We start from the raw sequence: 14,869 nt of genomic DNA, 5'->3' as shown, positions 1-14,869 counted from the left end.
GTCCTCAGACTTGCAGCTGTACCACAGTGAGACACTGGAGCTGATGCTGCAGCGTTGGTCCAAACTGGAGAGAGACTTTCGCACCAAGAACGGACGCTACGACATCAGCAAGATCCCGGACATCTACGACTGTATCAAATACGACTCCCAGCACAACGCCTCTGTCGGACTGGAGGACACGCTGGAGCTGTTCAGACTGTCTCGCGCCCTGGCTGACATAGTCATACCACAGGTTAATAATCGAATGAATGAGTGCCCTTCTTTGATCTGTCTTCCCTGTGATGTGAGAGAGTTTCAGATGGATCAGAGATAAGCTCAGTTCTGGATCCTTCTCCTCCTCTCCATCTCTACCAGGAGTATGGCATCACCAAAGCGGAGAAGCTGGACATCGCTCAGGCGTACTGCGTCCCTCTGATGAAGAAGATCCAGCTGGACCTTCAGAGGACCCACGAGGACGAGGCCGTCAACAAGCTGCACCCCCTGTGAGAGCTCAAGCCGCACACAAACATGTCGACATGTGCTGTATATATTTAGGCTACATGCATATCTACAGAGTGTGTTTGTGTACATTCAGCCAAGTTTCAACGGTGCTGTGTTGACTGATGAGCTCTGTGTCATTTCCTGTCTGCTGGTGTTCAGGTATTCTCGTGGCGTGATGTCTCCAGGTCGTCACGTGCGCACACGTCTGTACTTCACCAGCGAGAGTCACGTTCACTCCCTGCTCAGCGTCTGCCGCTACGGAGGCCTGCTGGATGTACGCTCTCATTTGATCATCTAAGTTTAATCTCTGTTTGTCTGCTGATTGTGATTGGCCAGAATATCAATATATCAACAGATTAATACTCGAGCCAGCAGCTGCAACAGCTTCCAGTAGGTAAAACTCACATGTCCAATTAGGAATTTGTGATGAAGATGAAATACAGCACAAGATGGAGGGATAAAAAGCCTCATTTCCATCAGAAAGATCTTCCTAAACATTATTTCAGTTTTTTGCAAAAGGACCAGGAGAGTCCACACGAGACTGTTTCATGCAGATGTTTCTGAGGTTGACGTGTTTAGAAGCAACATATCTTAAAGGGATACTTCACCCATTTGCATGAAGCTGTGTATCATAAGAAACATGGTAGTAGTGTTGAATGGTCGTGAATTTAACCCTCATTTTGCCCTGAGACGAGAAAAATATGTTTTTCTTTGCCTGGAAGTTTTCTTCATGTGATGCAATATGACGCTTTTTGAATCACATGAAGAAAACTTTCAAGCAAAGAAAAACACATTTTTCTCGTCTCAGGGCAAAATGAGGGCTGGATTCATGACCATTCAACACTACTACCATGTTTCTAGTGATACAAAGCTTCATGTAAATGGGTGAAGTATCCCTTTAATTTTACATGTTTGCATACTGTCATAAACAATCTCCCTAACTGCAATAAGCTGCACAATAACAGAGTTCTTTAATCACACGGTGTAATAAAGATGTTTTTTTTCAGTCATTTACACACTGTTGTATTTTGGTGTCAGGAGGAGAAGGACCAGCAGTGGAAACAGGCGATGGATTATCTGAGTGCGGTGTCTGAACTCAACTACATGACGCAGATAGTCATCATGTTGTATGAGGACAATAATAAGGTGAGGGGTGCAGAGAGCCTGAGGTCATAGTGTCATTCATGCTCTGTCCTGTAACTGTAGCTGTATGTAGAGATGTCCTGATATCTTTCTTTCGGTTTTCAGGACCCCTCATCAGAGGAGCGCTTCCACGTCGAGCTTCACTTCAGTCCAGGAGTCAAAGGATGTCAGGACGAGGACAACGCACCTCTCGGATTCGGCTTCCGGCCAGCCTCATCCGAGGTGTGTGTCTGCATCGTTCGACGTTAAGGTTTTAATGCACAAGAGGAGGCATAAAATTGCTGATCTTTATCTGGAATGAGACGAATGCTTGAGGCAGTGATCTCTGTGTTGCTGTGGTCGTCCGGGGCTGCCTGCCTATCTCTGAGCTGTTTGTTGAAAGAATTTAAGAATGAAATCGTTCATTTGAATTAAACCAGAGGGGACGTCACCTCTTCTTTGCTCTGCTGACATGCATCCCAAGTTTATCACTGCTACGTTGGTGCATTCAAAGTTAAAATATTTTTTTTATGAAGGTTCAACCTGGAATTGAAGGTGTTTCAAAAACAAGAGCAGCCCGTCAAGCACACAACTGCTCGATGCACAAGACAAACTGGGTTGATTGGTCAGACCCGAGCTTAGAGTTTCAAAGTAAAATCAGAATCCGTTTTATTGGCTACTTTTTCAGTGAACTCAGCTCTCACTCTACAAAGTTTAACATTAAATATAAACATGAAAAAAGCTCCACTGCCGTAACGTAACGCAGCGGAGACGGACCAAACACACATCTGATAGAAGTTGGCCGTAAAAACTATATAACATGGACATAGTCTCAGGACCGTCACCCTCTGGTTTACTAAGTTGAGTTTAGAATCCATAATGGGTTGCCATATTGAAATACTATCGCTGACTCATGTGTTCAATCTGAAACAATCCGGCTCTTTTGTGAACTTTGGGATCCGGCTCCCGTTTCAGAACTGGTTTCCCTCTTTACGTCGTTATTTATTACATGATAGTTAAAGATACCTTCAGATGAGTTTTCTTGAAATGAATACTAATTTTTGCTCTCTTGATCCTCAGAATGAAGACAAGAAGCCCAATCAGGGCAGCCTGGAGGATCTCTGCCAGGACCAGACAGACCAGGCCATCCCTATCCCTATCCCTGAGCACATCAACATTCAGAGAAGATCCCCCATGATCCGCAACCGCAAGACGGGCTCCATGGAGGTACCAGGATGTAGAGTTTTTTTTAAATGAAGTAGAAATATAAAACTAGACTGGGTGTTTCTGTCTTTCCTGTTTTAGTGCTTCTTTAGTTTAGCAGTGTTGTCTTTTCTTTAATGTGAAAAGTGTCGTGGTTATCAGTGAATGGGGAAGCTTCAGATCCCTGATTTGCAGTAGCAGCGTCTCACTCTTAACCCCTGGTCTTCATGGCCCTGCTCAGGTCCTCTCTGAGACCTCCCCCACCCAGTCCTCCAAGGGCAGCACCTCCCACCGACTCTTCCCCTCCGTGTCGCGCCAGTCTCCTGAGATCAAACCAACCATTGGCCTAGGTGGGCACCTCATTCTGTGTGTGTGTGTGTGTGTGTGTGTGTGTGTGTGTGTGTGTGTGTGTGTGTGTGTGTGTGTGTGTGTGTGTGTGTGTGTGTGTGTGTGTGTGTGTGTGTGTGTGTGTGTGTGTGTGTGTGTGTGTGTGTGTGTGTGTGTGTGTGTGTGTGTGTGTGTGTGTGTGTGTGTGTGTGTGTGTGTGTGTGTGTGTGTGTGTGTGTGTGTGTGTGTGTGTGTGTGTGTGTGAAGAGAGTTTATATCAACAGTCACACTGACCTCCCAACACATGTATCTCCAGCTGTCATCACTGATCTTCCTCTTCATCCCAAGCTCCCACTGTGTCTTCTCCCATCGCCTCTCTCACCTTTCCATATCTCTCCTTTTACTCCACTGTCTCTTTTCTTTTCTTTTCATTCCATCACTCCGCCCCCGTCTCTCTTTCTGACTGTCACATAGCTTCCACCTCAGCTTAGCTTAGCAGACGCCAAACAGGCTCAGACTCCAAACTATGCAGGCGAGAGGTCGGCAGGGAGAGCTGCGTTCACGGCCAGCTGCAGGATCTCCGGTGTCACGTGCAGATTTCCCTGTTCGGTGATGAAGACAAGAGAGGACACAGTGTCTCTGTTTTTATCTTTATTTGGCTTTTTAGGAAACAAAACTGAACATCACTGCTGAATGCCACTTCATCTTTGACCTGTGTCCGGTCATATGACAGTTTTCTTCTGTTAGAAAACAACAAACACCAGTTTAAAGCTGCTGTTTAAACAGTTTCTCTCTTTTGAACCGAAATGACACCAAATATAATCATCGCTCAATTCTACAAGATGGAAACTGTAAGGATTTAAACCCCACCAAGCTCAGCGTATTGTTTTTATTTTGTAGCAGCTACAGTATAAGTCGCTCCTCCGTGTGTCAAAGAATTATTTTGGAGCTTTTTGTGCCTCTAGTGGAGAGATAGGTGAGTGGATAGAGATGAAAATCAGGGAGTGAGAGGGGATTGACATGCAGGAAAGTTGAGGCCTCCATATATATGGGACGCACGCACTAACCACTGCGCCACCAGCGCCCCTGACTGTGGGAATTAATGAAACAGCTGCAGTGTTTTCGAGGCTGCCACACCGTGATGTTCGATAACATGAAGCAGATTTTATTTCTGACAACAGCTAAGAAGCCTGATTTATAATACTTGAATGAAGAGAAAAATGATAAAAGATAAGCTGTAATCCATTTACAAGCTCTAATGAGATGATAACATTGTTTCTAAATCACAGAGAAATGTTTCTAATTGAACAACTTTGGTTCCTGGATATTAAGAGTAGATGTGATTTATGGATTAAATTACTCTGCTGGAGTTTTATGTAATTGCATCAAATTGAGACCAAAAGTGTAGACAAAGCATTTTGAAGATTAAAGGTCTCCTTAAATACAAATAAATTAATGTAGTTTGGCTGCCTAAATAAATGATAATTAATGCTTAAATATCTCACAGGTTTTGCTGAATCAGCAGAACATTGTGCAGATAACTTATTTTAGTTTTTAAGTGAGATGTTTGGCAAGTTCTTCTGGACCCTCTATCTTAGTAAAAACAACTTTGTTTGAACAATTTAAACCTCTTTAAATGGGTTTTAAAGATTGGTCAGCCTCTACCTTAGTGGAACAAAACCCTGGAAGGACTCCTGTAGTGCTGTGCTCCGTTTCTCCTCTAACAGCCTGCTAACATGTTTAAGCTCACACAAGCATGAAAGCTCACCGTCTTAATTCCAGGCACGTGGAGGAAACCATAAAAACCATTTAATGTGAGAGAACAGGGAGACGAGTCGCTGTGTGGAAACATAACGTGTCGCTTTGAACCGCATCACAGCCTCGTATTCAGTGCAGCTTGTTTCCTTCATCTGCACAAATAAGGGCTGGCAATCGAGACTAGACTAAAAAGATGCGTTCAGGGGCGTGGACATTTATTGTAAATCATATTTATACAGTAAATTAAAACCTTAAACAGTTATATAATAATATCAGGAAGGCAAAACAACACAAGAAGGAGCAGGTAGAAGAGCAGCGTGGGCGTCGTGCTATATCTGACTTAATGTGCTGATGAGCCTGTCACTCACTGCTTAATTATAACAAGTCTTAATGCAACGTCAAAGGCACTCCATGTAAAGCCTCTGGATGTTCTCTGAGTGCAGCCTGTCAGTTTGTTAAGTGGAGTAAGTGTGAGGCCGCTGAGTGATCCCTGTCTGTTCATCACAAACAACAAACAGTAGCTGCACAGTTCACATACGAGAGCGTCAGGTGTCAGGGACGACCTCCCTGCTTCTCATGCCCTCCAACTGTTTATAGAACAAACACTCGCACTGTTTAAATGTTGGATTCCAATACATGCATCGTGTGTATTCATGATGCTGATTTAAAATATTGGAATTAAGGATGAAATCTATTCGAATTGGCTGAAAACTTTGGAGAGACTATGCACAGTCTAAAACAATCCCTTTTCCACCCACATCGGGTTTTTGTCTCCCCTCTGCTGCTTCTTGCTTACAAAACACACTTGTTTACACATACACACTCTTAATGTACACATGCATAGGTCTTGCACACTGTTGTGAAAACCCCGTAGCATGCTTCAGTTTCCAGTTTTTTTTTTCTTTCAACAAATCGTTCAATTCTGATTCTTTTTTTCACAACTTAAATTGAAAAACAACACAAAAAAAATGGAGACTGGAGATTGAAGTAACGGGGTTTTCAAACAGGTGTACATTTTTTTTAAATGTACACACACTCATGTCAGAGTCTGCTCATAGCAACAGTTTGTTATGAATAATGGCATGGTGTGTATTATAAACTAACCCCTCACCCCACACACCTCCCTCCCCTCCCTCCCTCCCTCCCCCGGCTCCTCCCTCACACAGGCTCGCTCTGCTCTGGGCTCTTCAGTGCCTCCGCCCTTGGTGTGTCCTGTAGCGCCCCCAACCTGCGGGACTACGTCCGCACGCACCACCACCACCACCGAAAACCACCTCTATCCCCCGGCAGCCTGCCGTACATGTTTGGTATGTTTACACACAAGGCGGGACGTTTAATCTCCACTCGCTCTTTAGGAGGTTTCCAGGCTCTCTTTCAGGCTTTGGAAAAAAAACTTTTCTTCTTATTTTTGCAACTTTAAGCTTTTAATTCTGAGATTTATTAGGAATTCTGTATTTTTTCACTTTTTTAAAATCAGTCACCTTCTTTTTTTCTTTTTTTTTTTTTAAATTTATTTATTTTTTAACGCTTTGTTTTCCAAAAAGAACCAGTAATTTCAGTCTGTTGCGTCACCTTTCCGAAATGATTCATTATGCAGTGTGCATGATAAGGGCACTGATTTGTCAGCAGAGTGATTAGCTGTGCAGCTAATGCTGAGCATGCAGCCTCACAGCACATTGAACTGTATGGTATCCTGCAGCAATGGGTGATCAATGTGTCCTCTCTCTGATAACACCCCCGTCTGCTTGGGTTTGAATGAAGTGTTCTCTCTCTCTCTGTGCATGTTGTTTTGCAGATCGCACCACATCCTCTCTCTGGGAATTTAATTTCGTAATCCTCAGTAAAGTAATTTTTGTCTGGAAGCCAGAAGTCTGGCTGTCTTCATTAATCACTGTTTACGGTAATCCTTACATTAAGAAACTCAGCCAGTTATTTGGAACAGAAATACTCTCAAGACTCAGTAATCCACCTTTAAATAATCCCCAGACAAATTCCTCCTCCACACGACTTTCCCTCGCTCTCATGTTGGTAATGGTGAGTACAAGCAGGTTGTTTTTGCAGCCACCAGGGGTCCTTCCAGCAGGTTGATTCAACTCATACATCTATATTAAACACCATTCAAATCTGTTATCTCATAACTTTCTTTTATGCTATATATATACACGACACATCCTCTCAGGTGAAGTCAGCAGCAGCAGCAGGTACATTTACTAGAAAATTCTATTTGGATGCATTCGGATCTCCAAAGCTGCAGAGATTTCTTATTCCCACTGTAAGTTTTTCAAGACATGAAACTGAGCTGTTGAGTTCTTCCACCGGGTGTCACTGTGTGAGTGCGGGTTAACTTTGTGCCAGCAGGTAACAGATGCTTCCTCTCTCATTAGTGTTGCATCATGTTCAGCTCTCTGAGACACTGGTGAGGGTTTTAGATTGACGTGTTCATTTAAAGGAAGAGGAGGCAGCATCTGGATGCTACAGTACTACTATCAATAAAGAAAATGAATTAATCCGATTTTTCTAAGTCCTCTTGATAATTAACCATTATAATTTATACCAGAGTGGTACCAGAGATTAAACATTTTTTTAAAATAAGGTTCGCTTAAGTTTGCATTTCTACAGTTATCACCTAAAGGAGCCATCCTGTGAGATTTATGGTAACTAATGACTAGAATGGAAAATAGCATAGATTTGTTTTTTTTAGTGTGTGATCCCATTAAAAAGGTGTTTTGTTACCTTATGATGAGACTTTCCACTTAGAGTCCTCCATGTTTAAAATCCACGGTTCCCCCTGCAGCTCAAGAGAGAAGCTGTTTTCAGTATCTCACCACTAGAGGGCACTACATCTACACACGGCTTCTTTACATTTCAGCAAGTTTATAATATGTCATTTGTGACATCAAAGCAGTTGTGAGGAAGTTATTTGGCCTTTGCCTTAAGTGGAGAAGACGGTGGATAGAGACGCGAGTGTTGTCCGAGAGAGTGGAGATGACACGCAGCAGAGAGCCGAGGGAGTCGAACCTCAGGTCACAGAGTAAAGTGTCAGCCCCTCTGTTCATGGGGAGGAGCCAATTTGAGCGCTAAGCTAATCGCTGCATGGAGGTGATTTTTTAAATTTATTTTTACATTTAAGTGAAAACAAGAAACTTCCCATTTACAATGAGAACGGATGGTCTTACAGCCAACAGCTTCCCTTTCACTGATCTCGTCACGTCTACAGAATTACACTGTAATAATCTCAGGCAGCTTTCAGCGTAATGGTTGTTAAAATCGTTTAGTAACAGACACATCGTAGAGCATTTAACTTGAGGTTGGTTAGAGTATGACCCAGGGATCTGTGCCAAGAAGCCTGATTTTTAGTTAGTTTTCAGGAGCTTGAAGGGGATTCACTTCTTACAGGGGTAAATCATTGCTGTGACTTGTGCTGAACAACTTGAATAACTGTAATGTAATAAACTGTAATAATAAAGGTTATGTTGAGGGTTGAGTTCAGTCTGTAGAACAAAATGTCCACAGGCCAATCACATCTCTTCCTTTCAGCTCTGTGAGCTGATGCAGAGAGAGAAGGAGGGAGACTGTTTCATACTGACTCTAGACGAATAAAATCTAAGAGTATTGTTGGAATCAAACAAAAAACAGTCCGCTTGTGAACTTTCGAGGTATAAGTACAGATGTGTACCATCAGGACAGACTAAGGCTGGTTATCGCCCTGTGTCTAATCTAAAAGTTAAGTTAGGTTCCCCCACCGCTGTGTGGAGCTTCATGCGTACGCTACATCCACAGGGGGCGTTTACTCTGTAACGTTTTCCTTGTCTAACTCCCAGCAAGTGAGTGTCTCTAAAAGACAGAAAGAAAGGGGAGGTGGTACCCAGAGTCCAGAGTCACTTCTCTTGCATGTTAACTGTTCATACGAAACATCCGTTATTTACCTCATGCTCTCTTCAACCTTTCACTCTCTGTCTCCTCTCTGTTTGTTCAGCGATGACCCTCATTTTCATGCACGTTGGTTGGCAGGTGGATGTTGATATATCGACGGGCCAACTCTCTCTCTCTCTCTCTCTCTCTCTCTCTCTCTCTCTCTCTCTCTCTCTCTCTCTCTCTCTCGCTCTCATACTGTTTCTCTCTCTCTCTCTCTCTCATACTGTTTCTCTCTCTCTCTAATACTGTTTCTCGCTCTCTCTCGCTCTCTCTCTCTCGCTCTCTCTCTCGCTCTCTCTCTCTCTCTCTCTCTCTCTCTCTCTCTCTTTTTTCACCTCTTACTTCGACCTTACACAACCAAACAGGCTGGCAGACACAGGAGCCAGCAGTCCCAGTAACACCAGTTACCTTTCTTATCTCCTCAGAGCTGTTGTCTATGCCTCCAGTAAAGAGATTTTCTGTGTCGTTTGCCAGGCATCCGACCAATGGTATGTCTGCTTTTATTCAAGTTTATTTCGACACTCCTCCAGTTTTTTATTTTATTTTATATCTTGCATGACCTTTATTTTGGGGAAACATTTCTGTGGCGTTTGACTGCGTTAATTACATTAAACGTCTCCAAGATTCAAATGACCCAAAATGACAAGAGTTTCTGTTTCACCGCACACTTTTTCGGTGTTTGTTGTTCCTTGTGTTGATTGTGGCCTTCACACCTCTAACACCACCTGCTCTGCCTGCATCTGTTTTAATTTGCCTCCCTGATCCTGCTGTTCTCTACAGATTTGCTTTTACATTGAATATGTGGAATACAACTTTACCTTTTATTAATCATCAATGATGTATTACTATGGGAACGTAATCAATTTTTTTTACGCATCAAACGTTATCCTCACCAACACTTTTTGTTTAAATAGGGAACTTGTTTCAAAATCTGCCAGAGATGAAGTTTATGTTGTGATTTCTTGTGTACAGTGTCTCTACTTTGTTCTCACACACACAAAATGAGTGATGTGTTTTGAAAGGAAATCATTCATTTAAAAAAAAAATCAGAGTTTCTTAACAGATGCAACATTACAGTCAGCCCACAGTTTAATATCATAGCTCATTTTTTTGGTCATGGTTTCAGTTTGATTGTAGCCCGGGCGTAGGAGTGGGTTTGTTCTTCGTATTTCATTCTTACAGGTTTTTGGCTAACAGAGAGGGGAAAAGAAAAAGGCAATGTTTTTATTCCACATCTATTTATACATCATATCAGTAAGCTTCCCCCAACTTTAGCACATAGAGGTTGGTTGGATATTTACTTGCAGGTGGGGGTTTCCTTATCCCAGCACTTGGACTCACAGACACACACAAACAGAGAAATACTTTGCATGGAAGTGTGTTGTATGCAAAATCAAAAAAGGCAAGTCACAATTCGTATTGAACCTCGGCTGCCACACTGAATCCATCCATATTATATTAACAGTTGTTGCATCGATAGTCTCTTATTTTATCTACATATTATTTGTAGTTTCATTATTGTCTAAGCTACAGTATCAGATAAGTCACAAAGTGCTTTCTGGTTTTTAATCTTATTCAATCCATCAGATGTGATTATAACACTTCATTAAAAATCTTCCGGTTGAAGTGGAGCCTTTCTGCTTTTCTCTGTGTGCAAACATTGCAAACAGAAACGTGTTTATCCTTTAAGGTCAGATGAATCAAGTTTTTGACACGTGGACATTTTAACAGGCAAAATACCTATAAAATGAAGTGGTCAGCAGATCAGTCAGCCATTAAAATAGAGGTTCTCTTTTACAAACCTCCATTGCATAGTCTCCTTTGTATATCTCAGCTGGTAACGAGTGTTTGCTCCAGCTGTTGGCATGCAGTAAGGCTCAGGTAAAGGTGATCTGTGGATCTGCTTCCAGTAAGTAAGAGAAGTCAGGCAGCAGTAAAAACATTTCTAAACTTTGCTGCTTTAACACTTGGTCTGATTTGTAGGGACTTGGGTTTGGGAACCAGAGGGTTGCCAGTTCAAGCCCCGGCACGGGCCAAGTCTGAAAATTTGGTTTGGTAGATGGAGAGGGGCCAGTCCACTGCCTGAGCACTGCCGAGGTGCCCTAGAGCAATGCACTAAACCCCAAAACTGCTCTGGAGCACTCGATGTGGGCAGCCCTCTCACTCTGAGACCTCTCCATTAATGCATGTCACCAGGATCCTGTTTGTGCACGAGTGTGTATTTAGGCCTATGTGTGTGTTCATGCCCATTAAACAGAGTGTCAACCAAATTTAATTAATAAAGTATAAATTATTATAAGTTTAAATAGTAGTGTTCTGAAAGGAGCAGTTATTTGTGAGAAGCACGAGAACTTGATGCTGTTGAGGATTGATGACATTTACCCCTCAGATTGTATGGATTTTCAAATATTTCGCATCAAATAGCTGTTTCATTTAATGTGTTTGATCTTAGAGAAAGTTTGGCACCAGAAATATCTATGGAGAAAAAATAGTCCGGACACTTGATTTGGATGTGACTCAACAGTGTTTAAAGATTTGTACGAGTAGCTCAGAAACGTGTCTGGTTCATGCTGTCGGTACACGAGACATCACACGCTGTTAAGACACCAGGCTCATCTGTTGTGTTGAGACAGAATGATGAACAGCATCAGAGCAATCAACCAATTCTGGTTGGCAATATTGGGCTCACATTTATCAGAAGGAGTCTTTGGGCTTCATGGCCGTCATGTAGTCAGTCGAGCCTGCCGATGGTTTGGTGCCCGTGAATCTGAAATGCTATTTACCGTTTTTGAGAGATAGTTTTTATATATTTTATATATATATTAAGAGACATTAAACACAATCGGCTCGAGGTGATTGCCAGCGTCTTGCATTGCTGTGTTAGCAGGCTAATGTTAGCACACTTTTGTAGCTTCATGTTGCTCATGAATTGACAAAGAATGACCAAGATCTAAACACTCCTCTGTGACATCGAACGAATCAGTGAGTATGATATTCTGTTTTTTTTCTCTCGTCCTTCACTTAAACAGCTTGATACGCAAGGCCGCCCCGTCCATGTAAACATGAAGTAAACACATGTGCTCATAGATTATTGGCTGTGATTGAACACTTTGGCCTTCATTTAACCCCTGCTTGTCTTTTCTGAGAACACTGTGTGCTTTGAAATGGAAAAAGAAGGATTGTGATGATTTGGTTGTTGAGGGTGACTCATACTGACGTGTTAAGGCCGGAAATTCACAGAGGAAGATACCTGCTTTGATTTAATGAAAGATCCAAACAAAATGCCCTTTCTGTACAGACAACGGGCTCAGTGTCCTGAAGCCATAGAGCTCTCTCTGCTCCGCTCCTATCACTCCTCGTCCTCCTACTGCTGCTCCACTGTTCTTTTTTCTTCCTGTCTTTCCTGCTCTGTCTCTCGTCTCTCAGAGACCTCAGATGAGCTCTGCGTAGTCCAGCTGCCAGGTTGGCTTCTTCCCGCTGAGCCAGCCCTGCCGGGGTTTGCCCCTCTGGCTGTGGACGGGGTCACTGCCCACCACCTGCGCCACTGTCCCTACCACCTCCGCCTCCTCAAGACCTGGCTGATGTCTGGTCAGGAGCTGCCAGAATCCCTGCACGGTCAGGCTCTGTAGACCCGACTCGCCTCCTGTTGCCTGAGCTTTCATCCTGTATTCTGTCAGCCATATTCCAGCGCTGCTCTGTTTCATGTCCAATGGAAAAGCCCTTTTTTTTCTTTGCACGTCTGCTGGAGGGTGCTAACACTGGCTTTGAAAAGCAGGAAATGTACCTTTTTTTTCTCCTGCTAGCTTAAACTCACAGTGAGACTGCAGGTCACCTTCAACTTCCATCAGATGGATATTTACTAGTGGAACAGAAAATGTTTGGAGCTTAAATTCTGAGACAGATTTTGATAGAACAGGTTTTGAGGTCTATTGACGGAACCGTCGCACAACATTGGTTCTAATTAAAAAGGCCATAATACCAGATTTTTATACTATGACATGAGTTAGTAAAAATCTAACGATTTTGATGCATGTTACCATGGCAAAGAAAATACAAGTCCTAGTTGTCAAATACTGTGTTATTCCTTGTTTTTAATCACCAAAATTTGTAGCCAACTCCCGCCCGTTGCTCATGAAGTTGTGCAGACAGTTCTCGTCTCTCTTTTGCTTGTTGCAGCTTTTTTGTTACCAACCTGACTGAAGAGGCTGGATAGGCTGGCAGTCATGTCTTGTGTGTTCTTTTCAGAAGCGGTAGTCTTCATCACAGAGGCCACTGGTTTGTACCTGACCTCGACCCTTTGATGCATGTCATCCCACTCTCTCTCAACCCAACATTTCCTGCGTTTTATCAGCTGTCCTATTCAATAAAAGCAAAAAAAAAAAGGCCCAAAATAAAAACACTTTTTAAAAAAAAAAAAAATTTTTTAATCTTGGTCCTATTTAAAATGCCTTATATTTAAAAATATTGGACATGCTAGCAATGGTAATGGCTGATTCTATGTAGCAGTTTAACTTTTTTTTTTATTATTATTATTATTATTGATACTAATAAAAGTTAACATTTTCTGTTGACAAACCAAACCTACAATAAACAGCACGTTTATCAACGTGTGCTGCGCTTTATCTGGACATTAAAAAAAATAAAAACTAATGTAGCGATCAAGCTCTAATCACTTTTATACCATTTCTATTGAAGCATATCTGCACAAGGACTAACTGCTGTACGTGCAGCTAAGCTGACTCTTCTGTTGGAGGGTTTAATGCTCGTCTCACTGCATCGTGTGCGCGCTCCATTCTGAGCACCGTGTACAGGCAGAGTGCCTTCAGACTTGACTTTTGTTCAGTAACGAGATCTGTAGAAAAGAGTCGGATGATGATGGCACCAATTTAGCCCTCACACCAGGAGGGTCACGACTGGGCACTGCTGTCTCCCTCGAGCCTCCAGAAATATGTTTCCTCACTGAGAGGCAGATACTGGAGCGTCTGCTGAAAGATTTGGCTCGTAGTCTCCGTCTTCATTTGAATTGGCTTATTAAGTGGTATCTTGTTCATGAACTGGTGATTAAGTAAAGCGTTTCATGAGCACGTCTTGGCACAAATGTCACCTTAACCGACCTGCGCAATTATCCTTCTGCTTAAGCAGAAATTAGTCTGTGGTAAGATAGAGAGTTTTTCACTTTGCTGCAAGTGTATCAAAATATTTTTGGCCAGGTCATTGTGACTTTTATGTGTCTTTGTTATTCTCGATTTTTTAAATATTGTTGTCTTCTCTTTCCCATCCCGCTGTCTTTGTGTTCAGGTGTGTTGGTCAATGGTTGAGTGAGTGGTGCAGTGAAGCATCCGTGTTTTCAGCTCCTGCTGCATCTGGTGTGTGAGCTGAATTTGATATCCATGTGAAGAGGCTGCAGCAGAGATAGGGCGGAGGAAGAAGCAATAAATGCCATCTTATGTCATTTTTAAACCACTCGTGCTTTGGAGCGCAGTGACGGGAAAAAAGAAACGGAGAACAGTTGGAGGTGAGGATTAGTGTCAGTTAAGAAATGTAAAGAGTGAGTTCAGAGTCTGCTGAGCCACCTAAACACTTTCCTCCTGAGGCTTTGTATTATCAGTTTACACCAAACAGGGTTGTTTTTTTTTTGTTTGTTTGTTTTTTTTGGGGGGGGTGGGGTTTGGCTACGAAGGGCTGTAATGTTTTAAAGCCATCGTACTTTGTCTAACGAATAAAGCTGATTTGGCCAGCATCCAGTTTGCATAAGGTTTGATGGTGGATCATAAAATCCAGCCCCAAACAGCAACTGTATGTGTTGTAATGTGTTCTGGCTGTGCAGTTTTGTTCTTGTATACATCACTTAATTGTCTTAATGTATACGAAGAAACGTCATGATAAAAAACAGAAGGAAAAGTTTCATTTTCCCCAAGAAGCAACCTCCAGTGTTAAAGGAAGAAGCCAATGTGGAAGTGTAAAAAACTGCAGTTCCTTCAGTGCCCACCTGATTTTGGCTTAAAAAAAAAAAAAAAATCCCAATTCGGTCCCTTTTTTAAAATACTCCTTTTTTTTTTCTTCT

The 14,869-nt window shown here is 42.4% G+C and overlaps 1 protein-coding gene across 6 annotated transcripts in view; it reads left to right on the top strand.

Moving 5' to 3' along the window:
• The window catches only part of ppip5k1b (diphosphoinositol pentakisphosphate kinase 1b), a 53,324-nt gene that overhangs the window by 28,568 nt on the left and 9,887 nt on the right, over window positions 1-14,869 (top strand). For 2 of the 6 annotated variants that reach the window (XM_079345901.1, XM_079345900.1), the window contains exons 19-27: window positions 9-232; window positions 355-482; window positions 640-754; window positions 1,519-1,626; window positions 1,729-1,845; window positions 2,683-2,829; window positions 3,047-3,155; window positions 6,057-6,197; window positions 9,231-9,293. In XM_079345901.1, coding sequence (XP_079202027.1) covers window positions 9-232; window positions 355-482; window positions 640-754; window positions 1,519-1,626; window positions 1,729-1,845; window positions 2,683-2,829; window positions 3,047-3,155; window positions 6,057-6,197; window positions 9,231-9,293 — 1,152 coding nt within the window. The remainder of the gene's footprint in view (window positions 1-8; window positions 233-354; window positions 483-639; window positions 755-1,518; window positions 1,627-1,728; window positions 1,846-2,682; window positions 2,830-3,046; window positions 3,156-6,056; window positions 6,198-9,230; window positions 9,294-14,869) is intronic. The other 4 variants (XM_079345904.1, XM_079345903.1, XM_079345905.1 and 1 more) reach the window with 2 other exon arrangements.

This window comes from Symphodus melops (assembly GCF_947650265.1).
Source record: "Symphodus melops genome assembly, chromosome: 6".
Classification (NCBI taxonomy): domain Eukaryota; kingdom Metazoa; phylum Chordata; class Actinopteri; order Labriformes; family Labridae; genus Symphodus; species Symphodus melops.
Note: the sequence above shows the minus strand (reverse complement) of the source record. Positions and strands in the feature narration are given on the sequence as shown.